Raw genomic sequence first — 17,944 nt, 5'->3', positions numbered from 1 at the left:
GCCTTCCCTTACCTTCCTTTTCTTTTTCCTTTTCTCTCTTTTCTCTTTTCTTTCCTCCTTTCTCTCCTTCCCTCCCTTCCCCTCCCCTCCCTTCCCATTCCTCCCCTCCCTGGTAATTATTGCTGTGTATGCATCACCTTCTGGCTCACATCTCTCATCCCTCAGGTGTTAGCCTCTGGCCCTCCCAGTGAGCTCTGTGGCCCCTCAGGGATTTCTTATGGCCTCCTTCGTGACCCCATCCCAGCACTTGGCACAGTGTGAGGAACCACTGGCTTATCTGTCTTTTCCACTGGGCGGGAATTTGTCTCTTATCCCTAGTGCCTAACGTGGTTTTCACATATTCAAGCAATACCCATGGCTTAAATGAATAAATTTATGTGCACAAATAGCAGATCAGTACACCATTTGCCCCATTGTCTGCACTGCTCTGCACTCAAGGAGGTGGGTGTCACCACACTTATTTCACATAGGTGGCATGAGCCTGAGAAGGACTGAGGGCCACTCATGGTCCCCAGCAAGGTTGTCATGGGACTCCAAGCCTGAGGTGTTCCATTCTAGCTCTGATTCTGTTCGATCATTTTGTCTTCAAGGCTTGGTTGTAGTTCTCTCTCTCCCTCCTTCTGTCTTTTTTAAATTAGGAACTATCAAGCAAAATATGTATGGTTTAAGTGCCTTCTGTCTCCAGAAGGAGTTTTGGAGAATGTGACCCAGTGGTGGCTTGGTGCAGATGTGCCAAGGAGCAGCAGAGTTCTTTCAGTTCACCAGGGAAATTCAACTGAGGCCTTTAATAAAGATTAAGATAACATACAGGACAGTGGGTAGGGTGGGGGAGCTGAGGGCCCCCTGCAGGGGGCTTAGGACCTGTACAGGAGAGGATGGCCAGAGGCTGCAGAGCCTGTGGGATCCCCTGGGCTCACCCTCTCAGCCCTTCTTGATTTAGTGCCATACCACTCTTTCTGAAAATGACAGTGTAGGCACTGCCTTTCCCTAACTTATCACAAACCTTATGTGGCTTTCCATGTCCTCCAGGAGCAATTTCTAGCCCTTTCCACAACCCCTCTTGGGTAAACCTCTTATGAGAGGTGTCCTGCTCTCTGGGATGATTACAATGCATCACTAACACCCCCTGCATCCCTCCACTTCCATTGGGAAGGGGAGCAGGCGAGTGGCAACATTATTGGAAGAGCCCAGACTCTCATCTCAGAGATGTGTATGTGTGTGTATATGTGTGTGTGTGTGTGTGTGTATATATATATGAATATATATATATGAAATAGAGGCCAGGCGCGGTGACTCACACCTGTAATCCCAGCACTTTGGGAGGCCGAGGCAGGTGGATCACTTGAGGCCAGGAGTTTGAGACTAGCCTGACCAACATGGTGAAATCCTGTCTCTACTAAAAAAAAAAGAAACCAAAAAATAAAAATTAGCTAGGTGTGGTGGTGGGTGCCTATAATCACAGCTACTTGGGAGGCTGAGGCAGGAGAATCGCTTGAACACGGGATGCGGAGGTTGCAGTGAGCTGGGATTGTGCCACTGCACTCCAGCCTGGGCGACAGAGCAAGACCCTGTTTCAAAAAAACAAAAAAGAGGCCGGGTGTGGTGGCTCATGCCTGTAATCCTAGCGCTTTGGGAGGCCAAGGTGGGGTGGATCACCTGAGATTAGGAGTTGGAGACCAGCCTGGCCAACATAGTAAAACCCCGTCTCTACTAAAAATACAAAAACTAGCGGGGTGTGGTGGCACATGCCTGTAATCCCAGCTACTTGGGAGGCTGAGGCAGGAGAATTGCTTGAACCCAGGAGGTGGGGGTTGCAGTGAGCTGAGAAAGAGGCCAGGCTCAGTGGCTCACTCCTGTAATTTCAGCACTTTGAGAGGCGGAGGAGGGCGGATCACCTGAGGTCAGGAGTTGGAGACCAGCCTAACCAACATGACAAAACCCTGTCTCTACTAAAAATACAAAATTAGCTGGGCGTGGTAGCACATACCTGTAATTCCAGCTACTTGGGAGGCTGAAACAGGAGAATTGCTTGAACCGGGAGGTGGAGGTTGCAGTGAGCCGAGATCGCGCCACTGTATTCCAGCCTGCTCCCCTTTCCAATGGAGTGGAGGGATGCGGGGGGTGTTAGTGATGCATTGTAGTCATCCTGGAGAGCAGGACACCTCTCGTAAGAGGTTTACCCAAGGGGTGCTGTGGAAAGGGCTAGAAATTGCTCCTCGAGGACACGGAAAGTCACATAAGGTTTTTGATAAGTTAGGGAAAGGCAGTGCCTACACTGTCATTTTCAGAAAGAAAGAAATAGACCATTCCCAAGTGTTAGCGTGTTTATTATTTGTTTTAGTTATTTGTGAAATGTTAAAATGATAAAGGACTATTTTTTTCCCAGTATGACTGGTAAAGATGTGTAAGAGATATGGGCAAGGGTAGAGAGAAGGGTATTTGGGGATGGGCTGGCCCATAGTTTAGGGCCCTGCAGTTGTACGCCGGGTGTCTGTGTAGGTGTCGTTCCCGTGGGATGATGCACCCGGTGCTGAGACATGTTGCAGGACAGAGCCCTTCTGTTCTGTGTTATCCAATGGAGCTGCTTGCAAACTGGGCAGTGTGGTTTGTCTACTGATAGGGAGTGAAAAACCTCAGGACCTGGTGGAAGATGATCCCACTGTGAAGATCTGGAAGGATCTTGCTGTACTCTGGGGTGACGAGGAGGGAGGCTTCTATTTACCATTATGCAGTTGTTTGAGGCAAATTACTTTTTTTTTAGGACAGAGTCTCCTTACTCTATCCCACCCAGGCCTGGAGTCACAGTGGGTGCAATCTCCATCCTGCAACCTCTGCTCCCTGGGTTTCAGTAAATTCTCACCTCATCAGGCCAGCTGGGACTACAGGCAGCAGCGCTCCCTGCCTTAGCTAATTTTTGTACTTTTATTTGAGCAGGTTTTCACCATGGCCGGGCTGATCCTGAACTCTAGGCCTGAATTTGCCCTCCTGTACCTCCCAAAGTGCTGGGATTGCAGATGTGAGGCCACTGGCCAGGCCGCATTGTTGTTTGTTTGTGATTCTGCGCCTGTCCCAGGCTGTGGTTGCATTGCGGAGGGTGATCAATCAACTCCCTCCCGGGTTCAGTGATTCTCACCTCCATAGCCCTCCACAAGAGTAGCTGGGATTACAGACATCGCCCACAAACCCAGCTAGATTTTTGTGTTTTCCATTAGAGGCGGACATCCACGTTGGGCTAAGGCTGGTCTCAGCACTCCTGACCTCAGGTCGCTGCCAGCCTCCCAAAGTGTTCGGATTACATATGTGAGCCACTGTGCCCGGCCTCTTCTCTGCCTTTTCTGTCCTGTGGAATTTTTTCTTCTTTGGCCTGCCTGAAATGCCTCCTCCTCTGGAGAGCTTTCCCTAATTGTCCCTCGATGTTTCCCAGGTGGAGGAATCTCAGTTTTCCTGAAGGGCAGAGAGCTGTACTGCCCTGCTGCAGGACGCTTCCTCTGCTCTTTCCGTGTGCTTTATACATGGTTTAGGAATTTGATGGCCAGACTGCATCTTCTTTTTTTGACTTTTGTTAATAACTTTTCATTGCACACTTATTTTGGCTCCCCTGACCCTACACCCACCTTGTATGCTTTAACCTTATATGCTTCTGAGGTGGTTTCTCCTCCCCTCCTGGACCCTTATAGTCTGAAGGGCCCAAGGGCTCTATTCTTTATATACAACCTCCACAAGTCACGTCGTCCCTCTCTTAGTTTTCATACCATCTGTGAATTATCAAAGACTGCTTTGCTGAACTCAGTGTCTGTTACTTTAGAAGTTTGGATATAGTTGATGATTTTATTTTTTAAAAATTAATAGCACTTTATCCCCAAAAGAGAGAGAAAGTTGTATTCCCCACAAAACACAAAGCCCAGATGTTTCCCAGGGTAGGTGTGCCTTGGCTCAGTAGGTTTCAGGTTTTTCCAGCAGTTTCAGAAGAAAGAAAAAAATTTTTTTTTAAAATTAGCCGGGCAGGCCCGGCTGGAGCAGCAGTGGCTCAAACCTGTAATCCCAGCGCACTTTGGGGAGGCGAAGGGCGGGTGGATCAGAGATCAGGAGTCGAGACCATCCCCTGGCTAACACAGAGCCCGTCTCTACTAAAAAATACAAAAACTGGCAGGCCGGAGTGGGGCGCCTGTAGTCCCAGCTACTTTCGGGGGCTGAGAGCAGGAAGGGAGGTCGTGAACCCGGGAGAGGCGGGCTTGCAGTGAGCTGAGATCCGGCCACTGCACTCAGCCCTGGACCACAGAGAGCTGAGACTCTGTCTCAAAACCCGGGGCACGTGGCATGGCCTGTAGTCTGGCTACTTGGGAGGAGGCTGAGGAGGGAGGACAACCCAGACTTTAGAGGTTGGGCTGCAGTTAGCTTCACTTGATCACACCACTATACTCCAGCTTGGATGAGCAGAGTGGGGAACCCTATTTTTCTCTTTAAAAAAAAAAAAAGAAAGCTGAAGCCACGGTGGCTCCTGCCATCCCAAGCGTTTTGGGAGACCAAGGTGGGCAGATTGCTTGAGCCCAAGAGTTCGAGACCAACCTGGGCAATGTGACGAAACCCCATGTTTACAAAAAATACAAAAATTAGGGCTGGTCACGGTGGCTCACACATGTAATCCCAGCACAATGGGAGCCCAAGGCCAGCAGATCACTTGAGGCCAGGAGTTAGACACCAGTGTGGCCAACATGGCAAAACCCCTTCTCTACCAAAAATACAAAAATTAACTGGGCATAGTGGTGCACACCTTTAATTCTAGCTACCCAGGAGGGTGAGGCTTGAGAATCGCTTGAGCCTGGGAGGTGAAGGTTGCAGTGAGCTGAGATCGTGCCACTGCACTCCAGACTGGATGAGAGAATGAGATTCTGGCTCAAAAAGAAAAAAACAAACAAGGCTGGGCACGGTGGCTCACACCTGTAATCCTAGCACTTTGGGAGGCTGAGGCGGGTGGATCACCTGAGCTCCAGAGTTGGAGACCAGCCCAGCCAACATCCCTACTAAAAATACAAAAATTAGGTTGTTGGCAAAGTCTGAGTCCTGTCCTCTCGCTCTCCTCCCTGGATAGCATGAGCTTCACCACTCGCTCCACTTTCTCCACCAACCACCGGCTATGGTGCCTGGCCGGTCAGCAGTATGACCAGCGTCTATGCAGGCACCAAGGGCTCTGGTTCCTGGATCTTCATGTCCCGCTCCACCAGCTTCCAGGGCAGCATGGGGTCTGGGGGCCTGGCTTCGGGGATGGCTGGGGATCTGGCAGGAATGGGAGGCATCCATAATGAGAAGGAGACCATATGAAGCCTGAATGACCCCTGGCCTCCTACCTGGACAGAGCGAGGAGCCTGGAGACCAAGAACCGGAAGCTGGAGAGCAAAATCCGGGAGCACTTGGAGAAGAAGGGACCCAGGTCAGAGACTGGAGGCATTACTTCAAGACCATCGAGGACCTGAGAGCTCAGATCTTTGCAAATACTGTGGACAACACCCATATCATTCTGTAGACTGACAATGCCCGTCTTGCTACTGATGACTTTAGAGTCAAGTATGAGACAGAGTTGGCCATGCACTAGTCTGTGGAGAGCGACATACGTGGGCTTCACAAAGTCATTGATGACACCAATGTCCATCAGCTGCAGCTGGAGACAGGGATCGAGGCTTTCAAGGAGGAGCTGCTCTTCATGAAGAACCATGAAGAGGGAGTAAAAGGCCTACAAACCCAGATTGCCAGCTCTAGGTTAACTGTGGAGGTAGATGCCCCCAAATCTCAGGACCTCGCCAAGATCATGGCAGACATCCAGGCTCAATATGACAAGCTGGCTTGGAAGAAACGAGAGGAGCTGGACAAGTACTGGTCTCAGCAGATTAAGGAGAGCACCACAGTGGTCACTACGCAGTCCACTGAGGTTGGAGCTGCTGACATGACAATCACAGAGCCGAGACGTACGTCCAGTCCTTGGAGATGGACCTGGACTCTATGAGAAATCTGAAGGCCAGCTTGGAGAACAGCCTGAGGGAGGTGGAGGCCTGCAGATGGAGCAGCTCAACGGGATCCTGCTGCACCTGGAGTCAGAGGTGGCACAGACCCCGGCAGAGGGACAGCGCCAGGCCCAGGAGTACGAGGCCCTGGTGAACATTAAGGTCAAGCTGGAGGCTGAGATCGCCACCTACCACCGCCTGCTGGAAGATGGGTGAGGACTTCAATCTTGGTGATGCCCTGGACAGCAGCAACTCCATGCAAACCATCCAAAAGACCACTACCCTCCTGATAGTGGATGGCAAAGTGGTGTTTGAGACCAACGACACCAAAGTTCTGAGACATTAAGCCACCAGAAGCAGGGTATCGTTTGGGGAGCAGGAGGCCAATAAAAAGTTCAGAGGTCAAAAAAAAAAATACAAAAATTAGCCAGGTGTCATGGCACATACCTGTAATCCCAGCTACTTGGGAGGCTGAGGCAGAAGTACCGCTTGAACCTGGGAGGCGGAGGTTACAGTGAGCTGAGATCGCACCACTGCACACCAGCCTGGGCGACAGAGTGAGACTCCATCTCAAAAAAAGAAAAAAAAAGAAAGTAAAAAACCAGACAAAACAAAACATAAATTAGCCAGGCACGCCTATAGTCTCAGCTTCTGGGGAAGCTGAGATGGGAGGATTGCTTAAACCTGGGGAGGTCAAGGCTACAGTGAGCCATGAGTTGTGAGTGTGCACTGCACTCCAACCTGGGTGACCCAGCGAGACCTTGTCTCAAAAAAAAAAAAAAAAAAAATTGGTTTAATGCTGGGGAATCTTACTAGTTACATGCCAGGGAATCATGGCATTCATCAATTCATGGCAACCCAACACATCTGCACACATGTCTATATAGCATATCTGCAGACATGGTGAACAGGCATGTGATAACATTCAGCATCCATTCTCACAGTTAAAAGTTTTTTGAGCAGGGTGTGGTGGCTCAAACCTATAGTCCCAGCTACGTGGGAGAGTAGGCTGGAGGATTGCTTGAGCCCAGGAGTTCTGGGCTGCAGTGTGCCATGCCAATAGGGTATCCACACTAAATTTGGCATCAGTATGGTGACCTTTCTAGAGCAGGGTTGCCTAAAGAGGGGTGAACTGGCCCAGGATGGAAATGGACCAGGTCGAAACTCCCATGCTGATGAGTAGTGGGATCATGTCACTGCACTGCAGCCTGGACACCATAGCAAGGGTCCATCTCTCACAAACAAACAAAAACCAAAGAACGTTTTGGGCTGGGCAGGGTGCCTCAAACCTATAACGCTAGCACTTTGGGAGGCTGAGGTGGGCAGATCAGTTCAGTCCTGGAGTTTGAGATTAGCCTAGGCAACATGGCAAAACCCTATCTCTGCAAAAAATACAAAAATTAGCTGGGCATGGTGGTGCACACCTGTAGTCCCCACTACTTGGGAGGCTGAGGTGAGAGGATTGCTTGAGCCCGGAGGTCAAGGCTGCAGCGAGCCAAGCCAAGATGGTGCTACTACAGTCCAGCTTGAGTGACAGAGTGAGACTCCGTTTCCAAAAGAAAAAAAAAAAAAATTTTTTTTTTTTTTCAAGGGATTCTTGTTCAAGTTCAAGTGATTCTCGCACCTCAGCTTCCTGAGTAGCTGTGAGTACAGGTGCGTGCCACCACACCCGGCTAATTTTTGTATTTTTTGATAGAGACAGGGTTTCACCATGTTGGCCAGGCTGGTCTCAAACTCCTGATGTCAAGTGATCCACCCACCTTGGCCTCCCAAAGTGCTGGGATTATAGGCGTGAGCCACCGCACCCAGCCTATTTTTATGTATTATTATTTTTTAGACTAGTCAAATGCAGTATTGAGAAGAGGGGACAGAGAAGAATAAGGAGTTTGATCTGTTACTGCCTATGAACAACCAACTGAGATAACTCAACTACCTTTGGACCAGCCAAACGTCTTAAAAAAATGGTGTAAATTCATTAAACCACAGAACCCACCCAAAACTCAAGAATATTTTCGAGGCTAATTATATTTTTTATCCTAGTGCGAGTCTTTATACTTTTTTGGGGGGCATATTAAAGTATTGAAGAGGAGGCACCAACCCAGATCCCATGGGATGTAAGATCCTATGTGGCATGTGTACAGTATTTCTCACGTTGGAACCTTCTGAATTCTAAAATACACTTGACTTAAAGAGTTTGGACAAGGGATCGAGGACCTGAACAAGCTGACCCAGGAAATATTTTTCTCCCCCATCTCACACCAGAGGCAGCACACTGGTTTGCCATTCTGTACCTCGCGGAGGTCCTGGGCACCAGCAGTAGAGATGGCCCTCATTCTCTGTGCTGTGGAGTGTTCTGTGCTGTCGATGTCCTCTGTTTATTTTGTCATTCCCCTGCTACTGGGTACTGGTGAACAGTTTTTTTAAAATTGTGGTTCTAAAAAAATAAACACAAATAACATTTATCATATAGTTCAGTAATGTTACGATTATTCACATTATTATGAAACAGATCTCCAGAACTTTTTAATCTTACAAATCTGAGACTCTATACTCACTAAACCACAACTCCCTTTTCTCCTTTACCCCCAGGCCCTGGCAGCTACCATTCGACTTTCAGTCTCTATGAATTAAACTATTCTAAGTACCTCATAAGTAGAATCACACAGCATTAGCCCTTTATCACTTGCTTATTTCATTTGGCATCATGTCCTTAAGGATCATGTGTGTTATAACATGTGACATGATTTCCCTCATTTTGCAGGCTGAATAGTGTGCCATTTTATGGATATACCACATTTTGTTCGTCTATACACCTATCAAGGGATACTTGGTTTGCTTCCATCTCTTGTCTATTACGTATAATGCTGCTATGAACATGGGTGTGCAAATATCTGAGACTCTGCTTTCAGTTCTTTTGGCTATATCCCCAGAAGTGGAATTGCTGGGTCATTCTATTGATAATTTTCTGAGGAACATAGCAGTTGCACCACTTTTTATTCCCACCAACAGTGCACAAGGGTTATAGTTTCTCCACATCCTTGCTAAAGCTTGTTATTTTCTGGTTTTTTTGTTTGTTTGTTTTGTTTATTGAGACAGGATTTTGGTCTGTCACCCCAGCTGGAGTTCGGGGGCACCATCATAGCTCCACCTCCTGGGCTCAAGCAATGCTTCTGAAGCCTCCCAAGTAGCTGGGACTATAGGCATGCACCACCATGTCTGGCCAGTTTTTTAAAAAATATATTTGTAGAGATAGAATCTTACTGTCTCCCAGGCTGGTCTCAAACTCCTGGGCTTAAGCAATCCTTCCACCTCAGCCTCCCTAAGTGCTGGGATTATGGACATGAGATTATAGATGTGAACCACCACGCCCAGCCTACTTTTTTGTGTTTTGTTTTTGTTTTTGTTTTTGGTTTTTTTTGTTTGTTTGTTTTTGTTTGTTTTTTGTTTTTTTTTTTTTTGAGATGGAGTCTCGCTGTATCTCCCAGGCTGGAGTGCAGTGGCGCGATCTTGGCTCATTGTAAGCTCCGCCTCCCGGGTTTACGCCATTCTCCTGCCTCAGCCTCCCAAGTAGCTGGGACTACAGGCGCCCGCCACCACGCCCGGCTAGTTTTTTGTATTTTTAGTAGAGACGGGGTTTCACCATGTTAGCCAGAATAGTCTCGATCTCCTGACCTCGTGATCCACCCGCCTCGGCCTCCCAAAGTGCTGGGATTACAGGCTTGAGCCACCGCGCCCAGCCTTTTTTGTTTGTTTTGTTGTTTTTTTATAGTGGTCATCCTAATGGATATGAGGTGTGGACAACTTTTTAAAATTTTTAAATCTTTATTTTGACATAATTCCTGACTTATAGAAAAATAGTGATAAAAGGATACACATTTGTGTCAGGCCACGCATGGTGGTACATGCCTATAGTCCCAACTACTTGGGAGGCTGAGGCAGAAGCATCACTTAAGCCCAGGAGGTTGAGGCTGCAGTGAGCCAAAAATGAATTTTATTTTATTTTATTTTTTTTGAGACAGAGTCTCACTCCGTCACCCAGGCTGGAGTGTATCGTCTTGGCTCACTGCAACCTCCACCTCCCAGGTTCAAGCAATTCTCGTGCCTCAGCCTCCCAAGTAGCTGAGATTACAGGTGCCTACCACCACACCCAGCTAATTTTTGCATTTTTACTAGAGACAGGGTTTCACCATGTGGGCTAACTTGGTCTTGAACTCCTGACCTCAGGTGATCTGCCCACCTCGGCCTCCCAAAGTGCTGGGATATAGGCCTGAGCCACCGCGCCTGGCCCCAAAAATGAATGTTTAAAGAATTAAGTGTGGGCCGGGCGCGGTGGCTCAATTCCAGCACTTTGGGAGGCTGAGGCGAGTGGATCACCTGAGGTCAGGAGTTCAAGACTAGCCTGGCCAACGTGGAGAAACCCCGTCTCTACTAAAAATGCAAAATTAGCTGGGTGTGGTGGCGCATCCCTATAATCCCAGCTACTCGGGAGGCTGAGGTAGGAGAATCGCTTGAACCTGGGAGGTGGAGGTTACAGTGAGCCAAAATCGTGCCATTGCACTCCAGCCTGGGCAACATGAGCAAAACTCTGTCTCAGAAAAAAAAAAAAAAAAGAATTATATTTGGTAAATTTTTTGTTAAAAAGGAAGAACAATAAAAAGGAGTGACTATATATTTTGTTTTTCTTTTGGGCTCTTTTTTCTCTCTGGTTTTTATTTTGAAATATTTAAATCCTATAGAAAAGTTGAAAGTTAAGTCTAGTGAACACCTGTACTCTTGGCTTCAATTCATCAGTTAACATTTTGCATATTCACTTCAGAGTAAGTTTTAGATATCATGACAATTTATCTCTAAAAACTTCAGTTCAGCTCTCTAAGGATGAGGAGATTCTTTGACATACCTATAATACTATCATAATATCAAAAATTTATAATTGAGCCGTGTTCCATGGCGAATGATTTTAGTCCCAGCTACTTAGGAGGCTAAGGTGGGAGGATCACTTGAGCACAGGAGTTTAAGTCCAGCTTGAGCAACATAGCAACCCTGTCTCTAAAAAAATAAAAATGAAAAAGAAATGTGTAATCATTCTATAATTTCATCTGATACTGAGTCCATGTTCAAATTTTCCTGATTGTACCCCAAATGTCTTATATCTTCTTTCTCCTCCCTCCATTCATGATCCATGCAGTGAACTTTTTTTTTTTTTAGGAGACAGAGTCTCATTTTGTTGCCCAGGCTGGGCAATGGTGTCATGATAGCTCACTGCAGCCTCAAAATACTGGGCTCAAGCAATGCTCCCACATCAGCATTTATAATTGATGGGATTACGGATGCGTGCCACCATGCCCAGCTAATTTTTTTTTAAGAGATGGGGTCTTTCTGTGTTGCCCCATCTGGTCTTTTTTTTTTCTTCTTCTTTTTCTTTTTCTTTTAAGGCAGAATGTTGCTCTGTTGCCAAAGCTGAAGAGTAGTGGTGCGATTTCGGTTCACTGCAACCTCCGCCTCCCAGGTTCAAGTGATTTTGGTGCCTCAGCCACCCGAGTAGCTGAGATTATAGGTGTGCACCACCATGCAGCTAATTTTTGTGTTTTTAGTAGAGGCGAGGTTTCACCATGTTGACCAGGCTGGCCTCGAACTCTTGGCCTCAAGTGATCTACCTGCTTTGGGCTCCCAAAGTGCTGGGATTACAGGTGTGAACTATCGCACCCGGCTGCCCAGTCTGGTCTTAAAGTCCTGGCCTCAAGCAGTCTTCCTGCCTTGGCCCCCAAAGGATTATAAGATTTTTTTTTTTCTTAAAATGACACACATTTGTGTCAGGCCAGGCATGGTGGCTCACATCTGTAATTCCAGCACTATGGGAGGCTGAGGCGGGTGCATCACATGAGGTCAGGAGTTCGAGATCAGCCTGACCAACATGGTGAAACCCTGTCTCTACTAAAAATACAAAATAGCCAGGCATGATGGCACATGCCTGTAATTCCAGCTACTTGGAGGCTGAGGCAGGAGAATCGCTTGAACCCGGTAGGCGGAGGTTGTAGTGAGCCGAGATTGCGCCATTGCACTCCAGCCTGGGCAACAAGAGCGAGACTCTGTCTCAAAAAAAAAAAAAAAAAAATCTGTGTCAATCAAAGCACCCACACCCTGCTCAGGGCGGGCAGTCTTGAAATGTTGCCATCTTCACTGCTGCCAATATAGTCCCAGAGGTGCCAGCAGAAGAATCAGACAGGAGAAGTGCATGTATCAGCACAGTCCTGGAAAGTCCAGGAGAGCCAACCAGATCACTACAAAGAGCATGGGAAAGTGCCCCGAGGGCTTGGCCATGCATGGAGTGAAATGTCTGGGAATAAATGTAACAAGTATGTGCCAGGTCTGTAGGAAGATGACTTGTAAGACCTCCAAATAGACCCAGAGGATGGCTGGACAGTTAAAAAGGTCCACTGTGTCCATTATAGAAATGCCGTTTATCTCTACATTAACCTAGATGTTTAACATAACCCACCAAAATACCAAGAGGGTTTATTTGGGGCAATTACAGAAACTTGATTCTAAAATTCAAATGTAAAAAGGAAGCAGTGACCAGGAAATTGTTGAAAACAAAAATAACGAAAGGAGACTATTCCTATCCTATGTGATAAAGATAGCCTCAAAAATTAGAGGAAGGGGCCAGGTGCGGTGACTCACGCCTGTAATCCCAGCACTTTGGGAGGCTGAGGCGGACGGATCACAGGGTGAGGAGTTCAAGATCAGCCTGGCCACCATAGTGATAACCCCGTCTCTACTAAAAATACAAAATTAGCCGGCTGTGGTGGCACATGCCTGTAATCCTAGCTACTGGGGAGGCTGAGGCAGGAGAATCTCCTAAACTTGGGAGGTGGAGGTTGCGGTGAGCCAAGATCTCACCACTGCACTCCAGCTTGGGCGACAGAGTGAAGCTTTGTCTCAAAAAAAAAAAAAAAAAAAAATTAGAGAAAGGAGGGAAGAGTTCAGAGTTGCCATCTAGAAAAACAAAGTTGGACCCTTGCTTCATACCTTATACCAAAATAAATTCCAGGTAGATCAACAGTTTTAAATGTGAAAGAAATGTGAAAGATTCAACAGTAAAAACACTAGAGGAAAATATGGGAAATGTTTTCTAAATAATCTCAGAAGGAAAAAGCCTTCCTGAGTTTGACACAAAACTTGGAGGCAAGTAAATGATAAATTTGATCACATTGAAAACGAAGATAGGCTGGTCCGAAGGTAGTGAGTTACCTCAGTTGGTTGTTCACAGTCACAGATCCAACTCCAGGTTCTACTGTTTCACCTTCTACTTCTTTCACTGCACTTAACTAGACTTAAGGAAAAAAAAAAAGACAAATTTCTGCATGGCAAAAAAGCAATACAGAATCAAAAGATAGGGGAAACTCCTCATCAATAAAGGGGCAGATTTCTTCAAATTGATAAGATAGAATCTAATAGAAAACTGACTAAGAATCTGAACTGTTCAGAAAAGAAAATGGAAATGGCTCTTTAACATGTGAGGACATTTTCTGTACCTTTTGTGATGAGGTTTTCCCTCTCGTGGTAGTGAGTTAGAGCTGGTGTCTTCCTGGGTTGGGGGTAGAGGGTGCAGGCACCAGTCCCTGCTATTAGGAATGATGTAAAAAGAGTGACTTGACAATACTTTCAAAGTATAAATGTATGTAAACCCTTCAACCCAGCAAATGTATTTGTGGGATTTAATCCTGGCATATGCATACTCAGCATGTTGTAAGAGTGAGGCTATTTATCATGTGAACTAACTGGAAATTATAAGTAACCTAAATGTACCCCTGTAGGAATGGGTTAAAGAAGTGAGATAGCTGGCTGGGCATGGTGGCTCATGCCTATAATCCCAGCACTTTGGGAGGCTGAGGCGGGTGCATCACCTGAGATCAGGAGTTTGAGTCCAGCCTGGCCAACGTGGTGAAATCCTGTCTCTACTAAAAATACAAAAATTAGCCGGGCATAGTGGCACACGACTATAATCCCATCTACACCCGGGAGGCTGTGGCATGAGAATCACTTGAACCTGGGAGGCGGAGGTTGCGGTGAGCCGAGATTGCGCCATTATACTCCAGCCTGGGTGACAAGAGTGAAATTGCATCTTAAAAAAAAAAATAAAGTGAAACAGTCTTTGCAAAGAGTGAAGCAGTCCTGTGTACATCGATCCAAAAAAAAAAAAGCCAAGTGAGATGTGGAATATGACTGCCCTGGGAATACTGCGGCCCTGGGAGGGGAACTCACTGATATCTGGGAGCAGAGGCAAGGGGACTTTCACCACAATCTATGCTGTATTTTTTTTTTTTTTTTTTGAGAGACAGAGTTTCACTCTTGTTGCCCAGGCTGGAGTGCAATGGTGCGATCTCAGCTCACTGCAACCTCCGCGTCCTGGGTTCAAGCGATTCTCCTGCCTCAGCCTCCATCTGAGGAACTCAGAGGAGACACCATCACGCCCAGCTAATTTTTGTATTTTTAGTAGAGATGCAATTTCACCTTATGGGCCAGGCTGGTTTTGAACTCCTGACCTGAAATGATCTGCCTGCCTCGGCCTCCCAAAGTTCTGGGATTACAGATGTGAGTCACCGTGCCTGGCCTCCTTCTGCTCTTTGAATGATAGTTGGCATTTGGTAGGAACTTCATAAATATACATTGAATGAAACGACTTGTATTAGGTTCCCATTAATTCATTGCTTTGAAATGTGCTCTGGAGTTGCTACTGCTCCGATCCAGGAACTGCACTGATGAACACAGCAGAAGCAAGCTGTGCGTGGCCTCCCCTCCTGAGGCTCATACGGGACTCCTTGGGCCCATGAAAAGGGAAACAGGACAATTTCCAGGATGGCTGCCCAGACTTGGTCAGGATCCTTTTGTGGGATGGCTCATGCGTGCACACAGTTCACTCAGAGCACAGAGTGGGTCAGCCCACTCCCCGGGCCCTGCCACCAGCACCAGGTTCTTCTCTGAATACTGTCACTCTTGGCAACCTGGGCTTGAGTCCTTGTTGGTATAACTCAATTTTCTTGTGTCTTCACTTTTCAGAGGAATGTTTGCTGGGGGATTGAAAGAGATGGAACAGGAAGAGGTCCTGATCCACGGCGTGTCCTACAATGCTATGTGCCAAATCCTACATTTCATATACACCTCCGAGCTGGAGCTCAGCCTGAGCAATGTGCAAGAGACACTGGTGGCTGCCTGCCAGCTTCAGGTGAGGCATGTCTCGTCTAGCAAGGCAGACCCACACCCAGGTGGGGTTCCCTGAGATGCCCATGATGCCTGCCAGGCACTAGCATTGGCTTGAAGATGGGTCAGGAGCGTGAGGAGACCAAGCAGTGAAGAAGGCCATGAAGTGGGGAGGACTCTGGAGTTGTGCCCTAGAGCTAAAACAGAGCTGCTTCAGACACCCCAGGCCCTCTGCCTTTGCCCTCTTCACTATTGCTGGTTGTTTCCCCACTGTCTGAGTCTCCCTGTCATTGAAAGCATCCTGAACATAAGCAGGTAGGCTGACCCGAGGCTGCATGCGGACGTCCTGTGTGCTTTGGAGTCTGGCATTGCGGAGCGTCCACCAGCATTGCTGCCAGGGCCCTTCCTGCCTGTGCCCGCACTGGACCACTTCAGTCTCTTGAAAACATATGCTTTTTGTTATTGAACTTTATCTATGTATTTCTCCATCCATCCATCCATGCATGCATGCATCCATCCATCTGCTCATTCAATTTATTGGAGACAAGCTCTCTCTCTCTTGCCCAGGCTAGAGTGCAGTGGCACAATCACAGCTCACTGCAGCCTCAACCTCTTGGACTCCAGCAATCCTTCTGCCTCAGCCTCCTAAGTAGTTGGGACCTACAGGCATGTGCCACCACACCTGGCTAATTTTTAAATGTATTTTTTAGTAGAGACAGGGGTTTCACCATGTTAGCCTAGGATGGTCTTGATCTCCTGACCTCGTGATCCGCCTGTCTCGGCCTCCCAAAGTGCTGGGATTACAGGCTTGAGCCACCGCGCCCGGCCTGTTTATTTTTTTTAAAGGACAGGATCTCACTCTGTTACCCAGACTGTAATGCAATGGCATGATCATAGTTCACTGTAACCTCCACCCCCTAGGCTCAAGTGATCCTCCTGCCTCAGCCTTCTGAGTAGCTGGGACTAAAGATACATGCCACTGTGCCTAGCTGATACATATATGTATATATATTTTTATACGGATGGCATGGGGCCTTGTTTTTTGTTTGTTTGTTTGTTTGTTTTGTTTTTTTGAGACAGACTCTTGCTCTGTCACCCAGGCTGGCATGCAGTGGCACGATCTCGGCTCACTGCAACCTCTGCCTCCTGGGTTCAAGCCTTCTGCCTCAGCCTCCTGAGTAGCTGGGATTACAGGCATGTGCCACCATGCCCGGCTAGTTTTATTTATATTTTTAGTAGAGATGGGGTTTCTCCATGTTGGTCAGGCTGGTCTCGAACTCCCGACCTCAGGTGATCCATCTGCCTTGGCCTCCCAAAGTGCTGGGATTACAGATGTGAGCCACTGCGCCCAGCGAGGGATGGGGCCTTGTTATGTTGCCCAGGCTAGTCTCAAACTCTTGGCCTCAGGTGATACTCTCACCTTGGATTCCCAAAGTTCTGGGATTACAGGTGTGAGCCTCTGTGCCCAACCTGTTATTGAAGTTTAAGTACTTGTTTTCCTACAGAATTCAAAAAGTTTTCTGAGGCTTTGACAGTGTGACTTATGCTTTGGAGGATTATTCTCAGTGGTGTGGGTGCAGTTACACAGGACTGGGCCTGCAGGTGCCTTTGAACTATCAATCAGAGGCCTGATATGAGTTGAGAGTCACCTCTTCCCACATTTCTTAAAAGTGAAACAAAGTGCTATGCTAAGTTCATCATTCTGACCTTTCTTCCCATGAGGGCAGGTTTGGCGCAATTAAGAAAACACTCAAGTCCTAGGAAAACCAACCTGTTCGGGGGCATATGGAGGTGCCACCCCACGTGACAAGGCCCTGGCGGCCTCCCTGTGCCCTATTCTCAGATTGTTAGGACCTGGATGCTGGGTGGGTTGATCTGAGATGACTGACTTGTCTCACCATACCTGCATGGTGAGTAGATGGAGTTGGGTTTTACAACAAAAGAATTTCCCCCCCTTCTTTTGTTTAGAGATCTCTTCTGTCCCCACATCCCTGTCATTTTCACTTTGGGAACACTCGTCCAGTTCTCCACCCTGGCAGCAGTTAATTCCTGATTCAGCTGCCTTTGAAACATTTCCCCCAGCATGGCTCAGCTCCAGCCGTCCTATCTCCTCCTTCACACCTGCCACTCTCCTGGAGCTCCCCTGCCAGTCCCCCTGCTCTGTGTGTCCTGTGACCATCCTGCCAGTTCCCTGGGCTCAACCTCAGTGACTCCTTGAGCCTGTCCACCTTCTTCATTCCCTGTGTCCAAGTGAGGACAGGTCGTCCTTCTCAGTATTGCTTGTAACCATCTCTGTTCTGTGTTTCCATTTCCTTCCCCTTTGCCTGGCCTCCATCTCTATATTTCTGCCATTTCCTTCTTCTCCCTGCAGCGATCACACACACTGAAACCAGATCATCTTCCTAACACCACTTTCACTCTCACCAGTCAGCTTGGAGGCCTACAGTCTCTCTCTGTCGGTTTGGCCAGTGCTCCCGACAGCCCTGGGTCGTCTCCCCTACTGCCTCAGAGGCCATCTCAGGGGCAGCAGCCTAGCTTTGTTTTTTAACATATCAGGCTTCTGGGCCAGGCTTGGAGGTTCATGCCTGTAATCCCAGCACCTTTGGAGGCCAAGGTGAGAGGATCGCTTGAGGCCAGGAGTTTGAGATCAGCCTGGTCAACAAAGCGAGACCCCATCTCTACAGAAGCTTTTTAAAAATAGCCGGGCATAGTGGTATGCACCTGTAGTTCCAGCTATTCGGGAGGCTGAG

General features: G+C 47.6%; 1 protein-coding gene and 1 pseudogene across 1 annotated transcript in view; both read left to right on the top strand.

The window, feature by feature from the left end:
• KLHL22 (kelch like family member 22) overlaps positions 1 to 17,944 on the top strand; it is a 52,274-nt gene that overhangs the window by 7,078 nt on the left and 27,252 nt on the right. The window contains exon 3 of the mRNA XM_031656485.1: positions 15,054 to 15,219. Coding sequence (XP_031512345.1) covers positions 15,054 to 15,219 — 166 coding nt within the window. The remainder of the gene's footprint in view (positions 1 to 15,053; positions 15,220 to 17,944) is intronic.
• Positions 4,944 to 6,492, top strand: LOC116270765 (annotated as a pseudogene).

This window comes from Papio anubis, chromosome 16, assembly GCF_008728515.1.
Source record: "Papio anubis isolate 15944 chromosome 16, Panubis1.0, whole genome shotgun sequence".
Lineage (NCBI taxonomy): Eukaryota > Metazoa > Chordata > Mammalia > Primates > Cercopithecidae > Papio > Papio anubis.
Note: the sequence above shows the minus strand (reverse complement) of the source record. Positions and strands in the feature narration are given on the sequence as shown.